The sequence below is a fragment of the Triticum aestivum genome, chromosome 2D (genome assembly GCF_018294505.1).
Source record: "Triticum aestivum cultivar Chinese Spring chromosome 2D, IWGSC CS RefSeq v2.1, whole genome shotgun sequence".
NCBI lineage: Eukaryota > Viridiplantae > Streptophyta > Magnoliopsida > Poales > Poaceae > Triticum > Triticum aestivum.
Window position 1 is genome coordinate 351,103,116 of NC_057799.1, and position 16,458 is coordinate 351,119,573.

Consider the following 16,458-nt stretch of genomic DNA (forward strand, 5'->3'; position numbering starts at 1 on the left):
TTCACACATGTATTACGGTTTCCAGTTAATACAATTATAGCATGAACAACGGACAATTATCATGAACAAGGAAATACAATAATAACCATTTTATTATTGCCTCTAGGGCATATTTCCAACACCGGCGTACTGGCTCGTCCTCAAACATTTGGAATCTCGGTTTTTAAATCCCCGTAAATCCTAAAGTCACCAGAAAGTCATCAAAGGTGGCATGGTGTCACGTCATGGCACATATATGTCGTGGTAAAAACATTGTCCAATTTGGGCCAAGCTTTATTACAAGCCTCTTACAAACCGGAGCTTCTCTCAAAGAAGTCTCGTGGATCCGATAGGGAAAGGTGTTCCCTTGTGGCCGAAACGTAATCAGTGCCTCTTTTCGCCTTGTATTTTCTTCTACGGGCAACATGGAACGACGGGATATCCGTGCTAAAATTTAAACTTATTCAGGGTTCGTTTGGCCCTTTTATACACTAATTGAGTTTCCTAGGCATTTAATGTCCATAATTCAAATCCGAACTACAAATACATGCTCCAGTTCACCAAAATGTCTAGAAAAATAATACATGTGTCATTGGGTGCATGTTTAGGTCCCATGCCAAGAATGGGAACGAATTACAACCGTACTGGCGTCCTGGCTCGTCCTCAAACATTTCGAATCTCGGTTTTTAAATCACCATAAATCCAAAACTACCAGAAATTCATCAAAGGTGGCATGGTGCCACGTCATGGCACATATATGTCGTGGTAAAAACATTGCCAATTTGGGCCAAGCTTTATTACAAACCTCTTACTAACCAGAGTCTGTCGCAAGAACCCTCGTGGTTTCGATAGGGAAACGGGTCCCCTTGTGGGCCAAACGATAATCGCTCCCTCTTCTAGCCTCTTATTTTCTTCTACACGCAACACGGAACAACGGGAGATTCACGCTGAACTTTAAAATTATTCAGGGTTCGTTTGACCTTTTTTATTCATTAATTGAGTTTTCTAGGCATTTAATGTCCATAATTCAAAACCGAACTACAAATACATGCTCTAGTGCACCAAAATGGCTAGAAAAAACGTACATGTTTCCATGGGGTGCATGTTTAGGTCCCATGGAACGAATGGGAATGAATTCAACCATCTCATCGTCCTGGCTTGGCCACAAACATTGCAAATCTCAGTTTTTAAATCTCTGTAAATCCAAAACTCACCAGGAAATCATGAAACGGCATGGTGTCACTACATGGTACCTATAATTGTCCAATTTTGGCGAAGCTATATTACAAGCCTCTTACAAACCGGAGCCTGTCGCAACCCTCGTGGTTCCGGTCGGGAAACATGCCCCTCTTGTGGGCGAAACAATAGTCGTTGCCTCTTCTCGCCTTGAACTTTGTTTTCTACAGGCAACATAGAATAACAGGAGTGTCGTGCTGAAATTTGAAACTGTTCAGGGTTCGTTTGGCCATTCTATATATTAATTAAGTTTTCTAGGCATTTAGTATAGTGCATAATTCAAATTTGAACACGTGGAGAGGCTGTCAGCTTTAGTATAGTGAAGCAAAATGGGTGGGAAATCGTACATGTGTCGTTGGGTGCATGTTTAGGTCTGATTTAAGGAATGGGGATGAATTACAAACTTTGCGTCATCCTGAAACATTGAGAATCTCGCTTTTTAAATCCCAGTAAATCAAAAACTCACCCAAAAAACATGAAACTTGGCATGGTTTCATGACATGGCACATATATGCCATGGTAAAAAAATCGTCCAGTTTGAGATAAGGCGCACACATTAATTGCCAACGAAGTCCTTTTTGAAACAAATAGCTGACACGTTAATATTGCAAACGGTTGTATTATATGAACCGTGTCAAAATTTAACCATACTCGGTGGCGTGCGTGCAACTGTTTGATTAGACTGGACGAGCGCGAGAAGTCCGTCGTGCAGGCTCGACGGGACACCTGCGAGCAGCAAGGCCGCCCATGCTCACCGGGAAGCGAGCTCTTTGACCTCCATGCAGCAGCCGCCGCCCATCTCGCTCACAACTTCTCCATTAATGGGTTAATTAAAGCACCTGGACGGAGGGTGTTTGCTTGTGATCCCATGGCGGCATTTGCTTTGTTCATGTTTTCAACCCATTAGTTCGTCATGCAGCATCTTCCAGCCGGCGGCCTCCTCCTCCTTCTCGGCGAGCACCTTGAGGAGCTTCCCATTGTCACACATGAGTTGCTCAACGAGGCCGGTCACCTTGTCAACCGAGGCATCGCTGATCTTGAGCAACTTCATCAAGCCGTCGACCAGCTCCTGCTGCTTAATGATGCCAGCGAGAATGTCGTCGTCGCCGGCCAAGGACTTCAGGAACGCCAGATCATCGCGATGGCCGACGCCGCGAGTGCGCTTGTGAGAGCCCTCGCATGCCCGTGAGAGCTCGTTCGAGGGCTCCATGGCGCACCGGGACATCTCTGCTGCAGCTGCGGCTTCGCGGCGGGACCTCTCTAGTGCTTCCGTGGCCTTGGTCTTTGCTGCCTGATTATATGTCCACCTGAAACTCCTCCTACCGGTCATGGCGGAATGACTTGACAGGAAAGACCAGTTTTGTGGATGATGAGGAGAGGAACTGTGAAGTAATTTTTGAGTGGGTTGTTTTTATAGCCCGGTGCTAAGTGTGAACACATATTAGTTTGATAGGTGTGAACAGATTTGCAATTACTTATTGCGTTGTAATCTGCAATGTGACGAGAAATAAGGTCAAAATTTATTGATGGCAGAAGGTTGACCACGTGGTTGCTCGCCGTTGAGGCGGCCGTGGCGCGCTCTGCTTGCGTCCTTCCACGCATTTTGCTCGCCATTGAGGCGACCGCGGCGCGCTCCGCTCTGGCGTCCCTGCGCGCGCTCTGCTCGCCGTTGAGGCAAATTTACAATGGCAACGGTTAATAATTCTTAATAATTGTCTTACATATTCATGATAATTTAAAATGCCACATGTGGCAAGGCCCAGAACACTCACGACCTACATATGCATATAATTATAATAAAATATAGGCTAAAAGGCTGAGCTGGCGACCTTCCGACGACGGTCTTCTCAGACTCCATGATCAGCATAGCACCCTTGCGGCCATTCACTCCAAGTGTCCTGACTCGCCTCTGCCTACGGAGCTGCTAGCGCTGGGAGGCTCTTGGGGCTGTTGGTCCTCTTCCAGAAGAGCTTAACAGTGTGCAATCGCTCGCATGATATCTCCGTGGAACCGCTCCATTTCCATGTCTCTAGCCTGGTAGCAAATTCCGTCCATCACCTGCATCCTCAAGATATCACGTTGGCGATGTTCTACTTCATCAGGGATGTCAACTCCGCCAAGGATGCACTCGAGCCTGTCCACCACATCATCGGGATCAAGGTTGACACGGCCGCCGCGGGCAATGATGAAGCCGCAGGCTTCCTGTCTCTTGACTGAATCGCAGAGGTCCTCTGCCCATTCCTTGCAGGGCATCAGGCTCTCGATGAGCACTGGTGACGGCGGATCTTCGGGTGGGTCGTCGATCATGCCGCCGAGCAGCTCTGGATCTTTTGCATGGTGGATGGCAAACTACTCATCGCACCTCCTCTGCAACATGTCGATTGTGTGCCCAAGGACTGTCACGCCGATATCGCTGCCGATGGGCCATGGTGCCTGCACCGGCCGATGAAGCTCTTGCTCCCCGACCTGCTCTGGCTCGTTCTCCTGGCCGAAGATGTAACGCAGGTAGGCGTCAACGTCGAAGCTTTGGTCGTTGCCTAGCATGCTTGGAATAACTAATGGTAGATGGGTGAGGACTAGATCTGCGCAGAGTGTCGCGACAGTGTGTTGCCGCCTGGGTTATATGCAGCAAGCCATTAGCTGGTGGCGGGAAACCTATGAGGGAAGAGGCGTGGATTTTACAATTCACCAATGTGGAGCGCGGGAAGACTAAGTGGAGCACACACACAATCCAAATACCGTATCCGGTGCCACGTGTTATTTATCACACAAGTGTTAACATAAAGAAACATATGTGTAACTTACTAATCACCGCACACGAGTACTGGCAGATGCATCGTGTGCGATACTCCTAGCTACCGCAAGCAACTAGTTTGCATTTTTCAAAGTTTTTTGTACACACAGAATCACACACGAACTAACTGTATTAACCGCCTGTGTTGTAATTTCTCATCGCAAACAGTTCATCCGAGTCGGTTGTTTGCTACGTATCACACACATCTTGTTAAGTTGAACCGTTTCTGCTGTGTTCCCTAATCGAGAACAGTTTGTCCGAGTGAACCGTATGTCGTATATCACACACACCTTGATCTGGCTAACCGTTTTTGTTGCACTCCCTAATAGCAAACAGTTCATCGGAGCGAACTGTATGCCGTATATCGCACACACATTGATATGGCTGCCCTTTTCTGTTGTTATGCCTCATCGCAAACAGTTCGAATGGATTAACCATGTGCCCTGCATCGCACACGTCAACTAAAATATGAACCGTGTTTGATGGCTCTGCCATCGCAAACGTTTTGCACCTTTTTTGACGCTTTTTTACACCCCCATTTGCGATTAATGCATCGCACACAGTTTTGTCAAAGGGTCTCTGATCGTAGTGTCGCGTTAGCAGCATCCTGCAGTAGTGATGGAGACAACGAGGTTGATGTAGATGGCCACTATGATGGATTCCCCCTCCAGCAGAGTACCAGAAAAGGCCTCCAGATGGGATCGCGGAAGAATAGAGGCTAGCAGCGGTAGAAGAATTGTTTCGGGTCTCACTCTGGGGGTTTCTGAATATTTGGGCATTTATAGTCCAAGAATTAGGGTGATCGGAGCAGCAAGGGGCCCACAAGGGGGAAGGGCCCGCCTACTCACCTGGGGCGCGCCCCCTGCCTTGTCACCTCCTCGTGTATCATTTGGACTCCCCCCGAAGCTTCGTCGGTCTCTTTTGGTCCAGAAAAAATCATTAAAAAGTTTCATCGTATTTGGACTCCGCTTGGTAGGGATTTTCTCTAAAACCAAAAACAAGGAGAAAACATCAACTGGCACTTGGCACTGAGTTAATAGGTTAGTTCCCAAAATGATATAAAATGCTGTATAAATCATATAAGATTGATAATATAATAGTATCAAAATCAAAAATTATAAATACGTTGGAGACGTATCAAAAATCCACCAAGATAGAACTCAGAGCCGAAAAATTAGATAGTGGTTTAGCATCACTAGAATCTAAGTCAAGTACGCTGTCCGTACACTCGAGCTCCACCTATTACTCTTGAGAGTTGCCAACTCTCTAGACGGTTAGGTGCCAAGTTCTTCAGTGACCAAATTCGAGTATGTGATTGTTTCTCGATACATGTTCAGCTTCTCCTTCTTAGTTTGTTTAACTCTCGTCGAGATTTTATTCGCTCGTCATACTTGAGGGAGGCTGGTAATAGGGATGCCCAGTCTTGCTTTATTTTATAAAAAATACTCCCCCCCAGACAGTTGATTGATTGGTAGGCACTCTTGGATCGGCTAGCAATGGTTTGTATTAGTATGCTGGAGGGGGAGTAAAACCTTTTTGCATGGGAACCGCCGTTAACTTGTTTGGCATGGAAGATATTGGAAACCTTTGTTGTAACGTTGACAGGAAAAGTACACCACTCAAAATGCAATTTATCTCTATTTCAAAATAGTGAGCTCTAACACATAAAGCAAATTCATGTTTCCCTCCGCGAAGGGCGTATCTATTTACTTTTATTGTTGAGTCATCACCTTCTCATTCAGGCACCAATCCCGAGAGCGCTATTTTCATTCTTAGTTTAAAATGCACTTGTTCTAATTAATTTTGGAGAGGAGCATGAATTGATGTCTTCTACCCTGAATTACAATGTTTAGTTGCTGCTTGAACTTCAGAGGTACTTTGCATTTATGTTTTGCGGTCTCAGAAAGGGCTAGCGAGATACCATTTTATTATATTGTATCATAGTTCTTTTGATAAAGTGTTGGTATTCGAGATATAGTATTATTACTCGCTAGTTAATTATACCCTTGACATGAATAAATATAGATTCTAAATGTTATCATATATGTGTTAGCTCATGATCTTTGCTAAAAACCTGATTACTAGTTAAGTTTTATACAACAACAAAAGCAAATGAGTTTGTAAAAGTTTTTCTTTGTCACTTTCAGTTTATCAACTAAATTGCTTGACGACAAGCAATGATTTAAGCTTGGGGGAGTTGATACGTTTCCATCGTATCTACTTTTCCAAACATGTTTACTCTTATTTTACACTCTAATTTACATGATTTAAATGAAACTAACCCGAACTGATGTTGTTTTTAGCAGAACAACTTTGGTGTTATTTTTGTGCGGGGATAAAAAGTTCTCGGAATTAGACGAAACTTTATGGAAAAATTTTATGGAATATATAAAAAATACTGGCGCAAAGAACCTCATGATGCTCACAGCCGGGAGTGATTAATCTTATTGTAGGCATACTGGAGGTAGATGGAGATAGATGAGATTTGTCATATAATCGAGTCAATTTATTAGGGCTTGATCCTAAGTATCCACTATGTTCTAATATTTATGTTGCTATGACTTTGCTATGCTTAATGTTTGCCATTAGGGCTCAGTGTCATGATTTCATATCTGAACCTATTATGTTTCAATGAATATATTTGAGTTTTTGATCTTATTATAAGTTATATGCACTTGTTATTGTCGTGAACCATAGACCGTGACAATAAATAGATACTCTTCAGGAATAGTTTTCAAGAAGCGCCTTAACATCCCTTAGTTGATGTTGCCCCGTGCGTATCGTCATGCGGGGGCATCACCATGGCTATCAGGCCGTCGTTGTGTGGGGCGAGCGCCGTGCCACCAGCGCATGTTGTCATTGCCGGGTTGCGGTTGCGTCAATCACCACTCAGTGGCCGTTGAATCACGCGATGAACGGTGCCAGGGTGCAGTTGCGGCGCCACTGTCAGTGGCCGGCAGTTGCGGCGCCATTGGCCGTTGAATCACGCGGCCTCCAGGAGGGCGGTGGAAAACAACTAGGAAGGGTCAGGCTGCAGGTGGAGGTGAGATTAAGTGGGACTAACTAACCCATCCCACTTAAAATGCTTTAGTGGGCGCCCGTCGGACTAGAAAAAGTTTAATCGGGCTAGCCCGTTTACCCCGTTGGAAACCCACCTTACCTATTAACATCGATGAAAACTGCCCACGGTGCACGCGAGCCCCCTGCGCAACCGTTGCTCGTTGTTCAGCCGCCGCTCCAGGGTAGCCGACGACGCCTCGTTCCCCCCTCTGCTCCGCATCGGATGCCGGCCTCCCTTCGCCCCCTGCTCTGTCTCCACCTCAAGATCGATGCTGGCCTGCACCGCCGCACCTCCGCCTTAAGAACCGGCCGGATGCGATGATTATCTGTGCCGCTCAAGCCTCGATCCAAATCCACCAGAAACTCCAGATTCAAGCTTTCCCCTTCCAATCCCTTCCGCGGTGTGTCTGATCTGTTCATCGAAGGTCGATTTCGCTCAGAACTCCGACCTGCAAAATCCACAAATCGCAACCCATTGGTGGAGCAATCAAATCCTAAGCAACCCCACATCAGACACTCTCGAGTGATTTAGTGTGTGTGGCGGCTGTGGCCAGCGGCAGTTGGCAGGACGGCTCTGTCCCAAAGCTGTAGGGGAGGCGGCGGTGGTCGAAGGCGTCTGGCAGAGGGCAGCGTTGTCCCAGAGCTGCGAGGCGCAGCTCGCAGCCAACATGGGCGACAGGAAGGCTTAAGTGGGATCCCACTTCCACCCATATAATCAATGTAATTTTTTTTGACCTGATAATCCATGTAATTTTTGATGGGCTAACAAATAATTCCCACTTAATTGTGTTGGGATTAAGTGGGTGGAGGTGGGATGCCCACGGGCAGTCCCACCTGCAGCCTGAAGGAAGGGGGTAGTTCCCCTTCAGCAAATTATTGTTAGTAGGGCGGTTTCAGCACAACTGTAAAGTGGCTTGTGTAATTCCCACCTCTGATCGCGATCCGATGGCATACAGCAATAGTTTTCAAGTTTTCACTGAATGGGCGTCTGAACTGGATACCATCCAACAACCTACAGATCTTCGAAAATTGGTCTGAAAATCAACGGAAAAATAATAAAAAAGATGCTGAAGACATAACACATCTGAACTTCCCCATATGGTCACACCTGATTTATTCTGCATGGGATTACAAAGTTTGAAAAAGGAAACCTAAATCTACAGCTCAAAATTGTTCGATGCAAATTACTAAAACGTCCGCTACACAGGGCAAATGTCAACCTTCCATCAAACTTGCTCAAAGGTTTCACATTACCATCCCACCATCGATGGTAAGCACCTGCCAAGAGATAGTTCAATAATAAACCTGTCAAATTTCAGAATTCAGATAACCAAATGGCACAAACAGCGTCGAAGTTGCACCAACCTGTCCAGTGATGTAGCTGGCCGCGGGATTCAGGGCCAAGAACTCAACCAACCCAGCAACTTCCTCTGGCTGGCCATACCTCCCTGTCAAGTTGAATGAGGCATTAGTGCTGACTGAAAACATTCACTTGGTAGATACAGTGCACATGAGCACACACACGTACATAACATAACATTTAGGTTTTTCCAAAGAGTAATTTTTTTTTCTTTCGCTATACCTACGATGTATGAACAATGGAGCAGAATGTGAGCGATGCTATTTAATCAGAGGTTACAGCTTAAGATGCATACCCAAGGGAATAGTTGACAAGATTCTCTTCTCAAGCTCCTCTCCAAGTTCCGCGGTCATGTCTGATGCTATGAATCCAGGTGCGATTGCATTCACCTGAGTATTCACAACTGTTCAGAAGTTGGCTTACGGTTTTATGATTTATGAGCTAATGATGAAAAGACAGAGAGTGCACATTGATATTCCTGCTTGCATATTCCCTAGCAACTGTTTTAGTGAAACCAATGACTCCAGCCTTGGCAGCACTGTAATTAGCTTGGCCAGCATTGCCAGTAAGACCAACAACTGATGCTATGTTGATGACTCTTCCCTGCATTAAACATAAAATAAGTATCTTACAACCGATAACAGAAAATTTAATGAGGTGCCTTCTGCGCAGAGCTTATTTTATGTCAGAGCAAGAAAAAAAGTATCCTAAGTCCTAACTAAAAGGAACAAACTACTACTCTTACTTTGGTAGTGTAGCCCCTTTTACAGGCTCTTTACAGGCATACACATAGCTCATGCACTAGCAACATGGTAAGGCCTTATAATTTTTATCTTTCAGCTCAGAAACACAATAAACCAATGTGAGGAGGCCTTCCTTTTCCTTCAGCTAAGAAATTAAGCTGAGTCCTGAACTAAAGCAATGTAAGCTTGTAACTGAGGAGAGGGGTCTGGGGGTCAACGGAGACTCGGCGACTTGCTATTTGAAGCATGACAGAACTTAAGTGTAGATCTAAGGGTGTGTTAGGTTTCTGTCATGAAGTGGAACGGCAAGGATCAGTTCTGTCCCCAGGGCACATTCCCACGTTTGGATCGTCAAAGGAACCGGAACCAACCGATTCCAGCGAACGGCATATTCCGTGTTTATGCCGTTCCGAGCGGACCACGCGGAACAGCTCGCTCCCACGACCTCCCCTCCTCACCCATTGCCACCATGGCCTCGTGCGCCGTCAGGAGCAAGCCGCTCCAAGCGTCAGGAGCCACGGTCCTGCACCGCCGGGAGCATCGCATCCAGCCAGACACCGCGCTTGAGCTGCACCTGCGCGCGGAGGCAGTGCAAGTAGCCGGCCATCTCCTCCAGGAGGCTGCAGAATCCATCCGGTGACCACCGCCCCGAGTTCTACGCCACCAAGCCCCCGCCGTTCCGCGTCAGCAGGCGGAAAGCTGGGCTGTGCGGCCTCTCTACCAGGCCGCCGGAGGGAGATACGAGAGGGCTGGAGACTCAGGTCAGGCTGCTGCCCAAATTGACCTTGACGCCCAGGTCATGCCACCCGTCGTGGTCAATTTGGCGTTCTTCCTCAAGTCCGGTGTCGCATCAAATTTTGGTTCCATCCTACCTCATTCTCTTCTAGCCAAACACCAAGATGGAATCATTCCATTCCTTAGGAATGGAACGGTTCCATGGCATTCCACTTGGTTCTGGAACCAAACACACCCTAACAATCTACTAAAAGCTCATATTTTTCATACTAACTTTGTTCTAAAAATAGATGACACTTCAGAAAGAGTGCAGTCAAACTTCTCCGACATTAACAACTAACGGAAAAAAATGTTGGGTAGGTGGTACCGGTACCATTATGTTTGCCATGAATAATGACTTCACAATATATTCTCTATGTATATTCATGTAAAAATTAGAGGCCAAAAGTTGCATATCAGAGAGCACGCAAAGTAATGAACACATCTATTGAACAATGGACAAAATATGTCATACGTATTTGCAGTATATTCTTAATAGGACCGGTAGCTAATGCATACCAAAAAAAAAAGTTAAACTCCAATAAAGTAACCCATGGTAGCAAAATTGTTCAAACCAATTCAAAGAATGAAACAAAAAATATACCTTTTTCTTCTTCATCATTACTTTTGTGGCAGCCTGTAATGTGCAGGTGTAAGAAGGATAAACATAATTCAAGTAGCAAAATTTTCAAAAAATTAAAGAACAAATAAAGGGGCAAAAACCTACCTGTGTACAGAGGAAAACACCAGTAAGATTTAGATCAATTACATCTTGCCACTGAGATTTCTTCATCCTCATCAACAATGTATCCCTCGTAATCCCTGTTTACAGAATGTTATTTCACATACAGAAAAAAAAAACAGAAGAGAACACTAAACTGGTGCAAACTAACCATTGGTACCTACCTGCATTATTTACCAGGATGTCAATTGTTCCCCATTTATCAAGAGCCTGGTAAAATACATAAACTAATGATAACCGAGTTTATAGAATCTGATCAATATATAGGTGAAAGGAAAAACATTTTTCATCCATGAAAAAATTGCACTTACTGCTTTCATCATAGATTCTACATCAGCTTCTTTAGAAACATCTCCTCCAAAGGTAATAGCCTGACCACCAGATGCTTCAATCTGAAAAAATAGCATTACGTTATAAATATATCAGTGCATTTAGGCTTAGCAGAGAGAAAAAATGAAGAAAAAGGGAGTAATTTAACAAACAAAAAAACTAGATACCTCTCCGGAAACCAATAACGTTTTTCTGAATGCTGGTGTCCATATATTTTTAGGTAGATAACTATCACCAAATTTCAATCATAACTGAGCTAAAATAGCTATAAACTTTCGTTTATGCAAAATGGAAATCTGTATGTTGTGAATCGACATTAGAGAATTACATTTTGTTTCTTTTAGCCTTTGTGAACTATTATTGTTATCATACACTAGTCTAAAAACGAAATTACAATGGGCCAATGAAATTTATTGAAACTAATACCCAATGACTATATTTCACATTGCATTAGATGGTTTCTGAAAGTGATAACACAAGGGTGCTGTTTACTTGATCATAAATGAGAACGGAAATTCAGCACAACTGTGTTGTTGCTTACTCGGATAAGAGGTCAGAAACGATAATAATTGTATGCATTCCTGCACGAGGCCAAACATGAAAGAACAATGCAAACTAAAATATCTCAAGTTGCTGAGAAAAGTTCAGCAAGGAAAATATCTGATCTAGCTGCACTGCCGACTGAAACAGCTATTTAATAATCCTTACGGCAATCACCAGTTACAGTGTCTTTGTATATCTTCTAACTGTATGATGCAATTTAACAAACAGGCAAACAGATATTAAACAAAATATATGTGCCAATATTATGTTTAAATTAACCAGCTCACCTCTTCGGAGACTGCTTCAGCCTCTTTCGAGGATCGTGCATAATTCACTAGGACCTGCAGGTAAACTCGGTGTTAGGTCCGTGGGGTTATGGGGAGTAAATAGCCATTTGCATATGCAGGCAGATAGCTATAACAAAAAAGATGGAACAAGGGTGGAACACCTTTCATTAAAAAAAACAGAAGCTCTAGTTATACAACCACATATCTAGGAGTAACTATTGCCTTGAGTTTGCATCTTTGAGAAATAACTGACACCGGTAATTACAGGGGGGTAGGGAAGGAAACACACAAAGAAACCGACTCTTTCTGCACACACAGAATGAATGTCTAAGACAGCGAAGTAGCTCACCTTGCAACCAGCTTTTCCAAGAGCCAATGCAACGGCTTTTCCAATCCCTCTGGAAGCACCCGTAACAACAACAACTGGAGCTTCCAGCTCTGTAGCATCTTGCACAACTGCTTGTTCAACAGCAGCAACGTGGGTGCGCACACCTACAGATACATTTGATTAGTACTGCAAAATATACAGACAAAGAAGCTCCCAACACAGAATTTAGGCCTGAATTTACACCTGCATGAGTGCTTAGAGAGAGACCTCCAATGCTAGCAATGTTATAATGGTGCTTAAATTGTTCAACCATCTACTCCCTCTGTAAACAAATGTAGGACATTTTTGCAGTTTAATTTAAACTGCAAAAACATCCTACATTTGTGTACAGAGGGAGTGCTTAAGCTTAACACTCGGTCGAGAGCCAAAACAAAGTGGAGCACTACATAAACAATAAATTCATCTGGTGCATCTAACATTGCATAAACCCAGATTTATTTTTATTTTAAGTAAGCAACACACCCAAGCACCTCCATTACATGCTCTAAGAGCATCTCCAACAAGTGATGAATAAGTTGGTGATGTAAACACTATGGGTAGGAGAGAGAGATTTTAAATCACCGCATGATGTAAAAGTGGTGCCTTAAACAGCCTTTTTTCACCACGGCTGCGTTTTTGCATATTCATCATCTGTTGGAGCGGCATTTTTGGCACAGTGTGGCCTAAACGGCCGTTTTTCATGTGGCCCTGCGTTTTTACAACAGCCGTAGCCGCATTGCAAATATGCAGCAGCAGGAGGCAAAATTTAGGCTTGCCTCAAAAAAAAAATTGCAACAACGTTACATATACAACAGCTATTGGAGCAGGCTTTTTGGGCCCAAAGTGGCGTAAACACCGTTTTTACAACACGGCAGCGTTTTTTCATCATCTGCTGGAGATGCTCACCACATGACATATGTGGAAAGCTATCTAAAACCCCAATATGTCCAAGTCAGCCCATATAAGTTAAGGGTGTGGCTACGTGTCTCTCCTAGTCAAAAAAAATCTGCTGGAGATGCTCTAATAGCATATTTTCAACCCTGATCTCACTCGTACAAGAGTACCATTTCTCACAAAATTTAAACGGGGACACTTGATAAAGCTTAACGACGCACAACAGTAGTGTTTGCTCCCAGTGCTCATGGACTCGTATTAGATCCTCCCAAAATTTCACGAGCAAACATGTTACATCCCCGGGCTAGATTGCTCACTGCGCCACGCTACAACAGCTAGATCTCAGACCCCGAGTGGCCTAACCAAACCAGCGCGACGACAACCGAAGAGAAGGGCCGTTACCGGAGGAGAAGCCGGTGGCGGCTGCCCGGAGGCGGTCGGATCGGAGCGCGGACGGACGGGCGGCGGCCCCGCCGAAGGAGACGAAGCCCCGGCGCGCCGCTGACGAGGCGGCGCGAGGCGAGGGGGCGGTGACCGCCGGGGAGGAGACGGCGGCTGCGGTGGCGGCGGCCATGAGGTGGCGTAGGGAGGCGGAGGCGGAGGAGAGGCGGTAAGCCAGAGGGGGCAGCGTGGCGTGCGAGAAGGGGGTTATTTGTAGCGGCGGGTGGGGAAGAGGCGGCTTTGGGGCTTTGGAAGCTCAAGCAAGAGCGAGGAGCACGGCGGGCGCGTCGCAGTCTGGCGGAGCGCACGAGGAAGAAGGGTACGAGGGCGTCGGGCTAACCGATGAGCGGCTCCCCTGCGTCATCGTCATGGCTTCAACTCTTATACATTACTACCCGTTGCGCCAACGGCGCAAACGCCGGCAGCAAGCCAAGTATTATAAGAGTGGTGATAGGAAAACTCAGACACAGATTAGAAAGGACGAGAGCAATCTAGCATTAAAAATCATGCACGTAAGAATATTTAGACACTGATTGGAAGATAAGGAAATAGATACTAAGGTATAATGTTGATACACAACGTTACAATTTATGGTAGCTTATTTACATTGTTTTTAGTAAGCAAGCTACATAAGTAGAGATGCATCATATAGATAGGTTTGGTCATCTTTCTTACGATGAGTGATATACGCAGTGATGAACATCAGGTAGAATCATCGTTGCATGTGTCATCGGTACCGAAAATGACTTCATTGTCTAAGCAACTCTTCATGGTGGGTGTGTTCGATGGGCTGCCAATGCCAAAAGCAGAAATGCCTTCCATATCATCATCCAGTCCCCAATCATACCTTTTTTAATAGAATGCCGTTTGATTGTAATCGTATCGTTGAGGAGCTCTGCAAGATATCTTATTTGCGATAGAGTATGGTTAAAATCGATGTCTTCGGGTGTTGATCCTGTTATGAAGTTGTTATCTCTTATATGGTAAAGTTCTTTCACTGTCATGCGATCCCCGCCTGGAATACTGCACCAACTGCTGCTTAGATAGTCCATTATTACTTATTTTCTTTAAGCTCCTGTTTTAGAGATTTATTTTTTTGAACCAGCTGGAACTTATCATAGTTGAAATCTTGCACCACTTTGTTGTAAGAGACTTCCATAAACCTACTAGCTTCATTTTCCAGCCGATCTTCAGCTTCTTCGAGATTTTCGTAGACATAGATGGATATTGATTTCCTTGAAAGTTCATTGCTTAGTTGGTGCTTAGATGGACATAACTGAATGGTTGCGTCGACACCAACATTCCTTTACTTTCTGTGTTGAGTACACTACGATTTGGAAGGCCAATCTGTTGTATCATAGCATCCAAAAGCATTTTTGTTGGGATCCTAACTTGTTCCAACACTTTTCACCCGTTGCACAGCTGACGCAAAAAGCAAGAGCGAACCAAGCATTCAAACCATGCAAATAAGAGTGGTTTAGAGATTGATAATAAAATCCTTAAAGCATAAAGAAATAGATACTTAGGTATAGTTTTTATAGAGAACGCTATATATTACTCCCTCTGTTCATAAATATAAGATGCTTTGACAGTTCAAATGACCACCTCGACTAAGTAGCTCTTCATGGTAGGTGTGTCCAGTGGGCTGTCATTGGCGAACACACGAATCCATATGACTGAACTCGTTGTCTAAGCTCTCAAAATGTCTTCGGATTGTAAAGTGTATCGTCAAGGTGCTCTACAATATATCTTACTTACGTCGTCTTTAGTTGATTCCAAGATGAAACTGGTATAGATTGTACTGAAAAGCACTAAAAAGAGTTGAATATATTAGCACCAAAGTAAGTTAATATGTAGCAAGCATAAAAGTCTTCTCACTGATTATCTTTAACCATCATGTAACACAATCACCTAAATCACTAAACTCCTTGGGGTTAAAACTCCTGGGAACGACTATTTCTGACATCAGTTTTGACATTTTCCTCTCATGTTTTTTTAAAAGCACTCGTCCCTGTTGGAAATATGCCCTAGAGGCAATAATAAATTGGTTATTATTATATTTCCTTGTTCACGATAATCGTTTATTATCCATGCTAGAATTGTATTGATAGGAAACTCAGATACATGTGTGGATACATAGACAACACCATGTCCCTAGTAAGCCTCTAGTTGACTAGCTCGTTGATCAATAGATGGTTACGGTTTCCTGACCATGGACATTGGATGTCGTTGATAACGGGATCACATCATTAGGAGAATGATGTGATGGACAAGACCCAATCCTAAGCCTAGCACAAGATCGTGTAGTTCGTTTGCTCAGAGCTTTTCTAATGTCAAGTATCATTTCCTTAGACCATGAGATTGTGCAACTCCCGGATACCGTAGGAATGCTTTGGGTGTACCAAACGTCACAACGTAACTGGGTGACTATAAAGGTGCACTACAGGTATCTCCGAAAGTGTCTGTTGGGTTGGCACGAATCAAGACTGGGATTTGTCACTCCGTGTAAACGGAGAGGTATCTCTGGGCCCACTCGGTAGGACATCATCATAATGTGCACAATATGACCAAGGAATTGATCACGGGATGATGTGAGTTACGGAACGAGTAAAGAGACTTGCCGGTAACGAGATTGAACAAGGTATCGGGATACCGACGATCGAATCTCGGGCAAGTAACATATCGATAGACAAAGGGAATTGCATACGGGATTGATCGAATCCCCGACATCGTGGTTCATCCGATGAGATCATCGTGGAACATGTGGGAGCCAACATGGGTATCCAGATCCCGCTGTTGGTTATTGACCGGAGAACGTCTCGGTCATGTCTGCATGGTTCCCGAACCCGTAGGGTCTACACACTTAAGGTTCGATGACGCTAGGGTTATAGGGAAAGCATGTACGTGG

General features: G+C 44.5%; 1 protein-coding gene across 1 annotated transcript; it reads right to left on the minus strand.

Moving 5' to 3' along the window:
- Nucleotides 1–8,137: 8,137 nt before the first annotated feature.
- LOC123053106 (3-oxoacyl-[acyl-carrier-protein] reductase 4) lies at nucleotides 8,138–13,918 on the minus strand. Its single transcript, XM_044476504.1, has 11 exons — nucleotides 13,512–13,918; nucleotides 12,198–12,340; nucleotides 11,849–11,902; nucleotides 11,000–11,080; nucleotides 10,853–10,898; nucleotides 10,674–10,768; nucleotides 10,551–10,583; nucleotides 8,898–9,032; nucleotides 8,725–8,818; nucleotides 8,435–8,517; nucleotides 8,138–8,347 (listed from the first exon to the last, which is right to left on the minus strand). The coding sequence occupies exons 1-11, from the start codon at nucleotides 13,681–13,683 to the stop codon at nucleotides 8,315–8,317; spliced, it is 969 nt and encodes a 322-aa protein (XP_044332439.1). The 5' UTR covers nucleotides 13,684–13,918; the 3' UTR covers nucleotides 8,138–8,314.
- Between the last annotated feature and the right edge of the window lie 2,540 nt (nucleotides 13,919–16,458).

Coding starts and splice junctions, on each gene's coding strand:
- LOC123053106 (XM_044476504.1), bottom strand. CDS start 13,683: ATGGCCGCCGCCACCGCAGCCGCCGTCTCCTCCCCGGCGGTCACCGCC. Junction 12,341..13,511: donor CGCCACCGGCTTCTCCTCCG/GTAACGGCCCTT, acceptor ATGTATCTGTAG/GTGTGCGCACCCACGTTGCT. Junction 8,518..8,724: donor CTTGTCAACTATTCCCTTGG/GTATGCATCTTA, acceptor TCAACTTGACAG/GGAGGTATGGCCAGCCAGAG.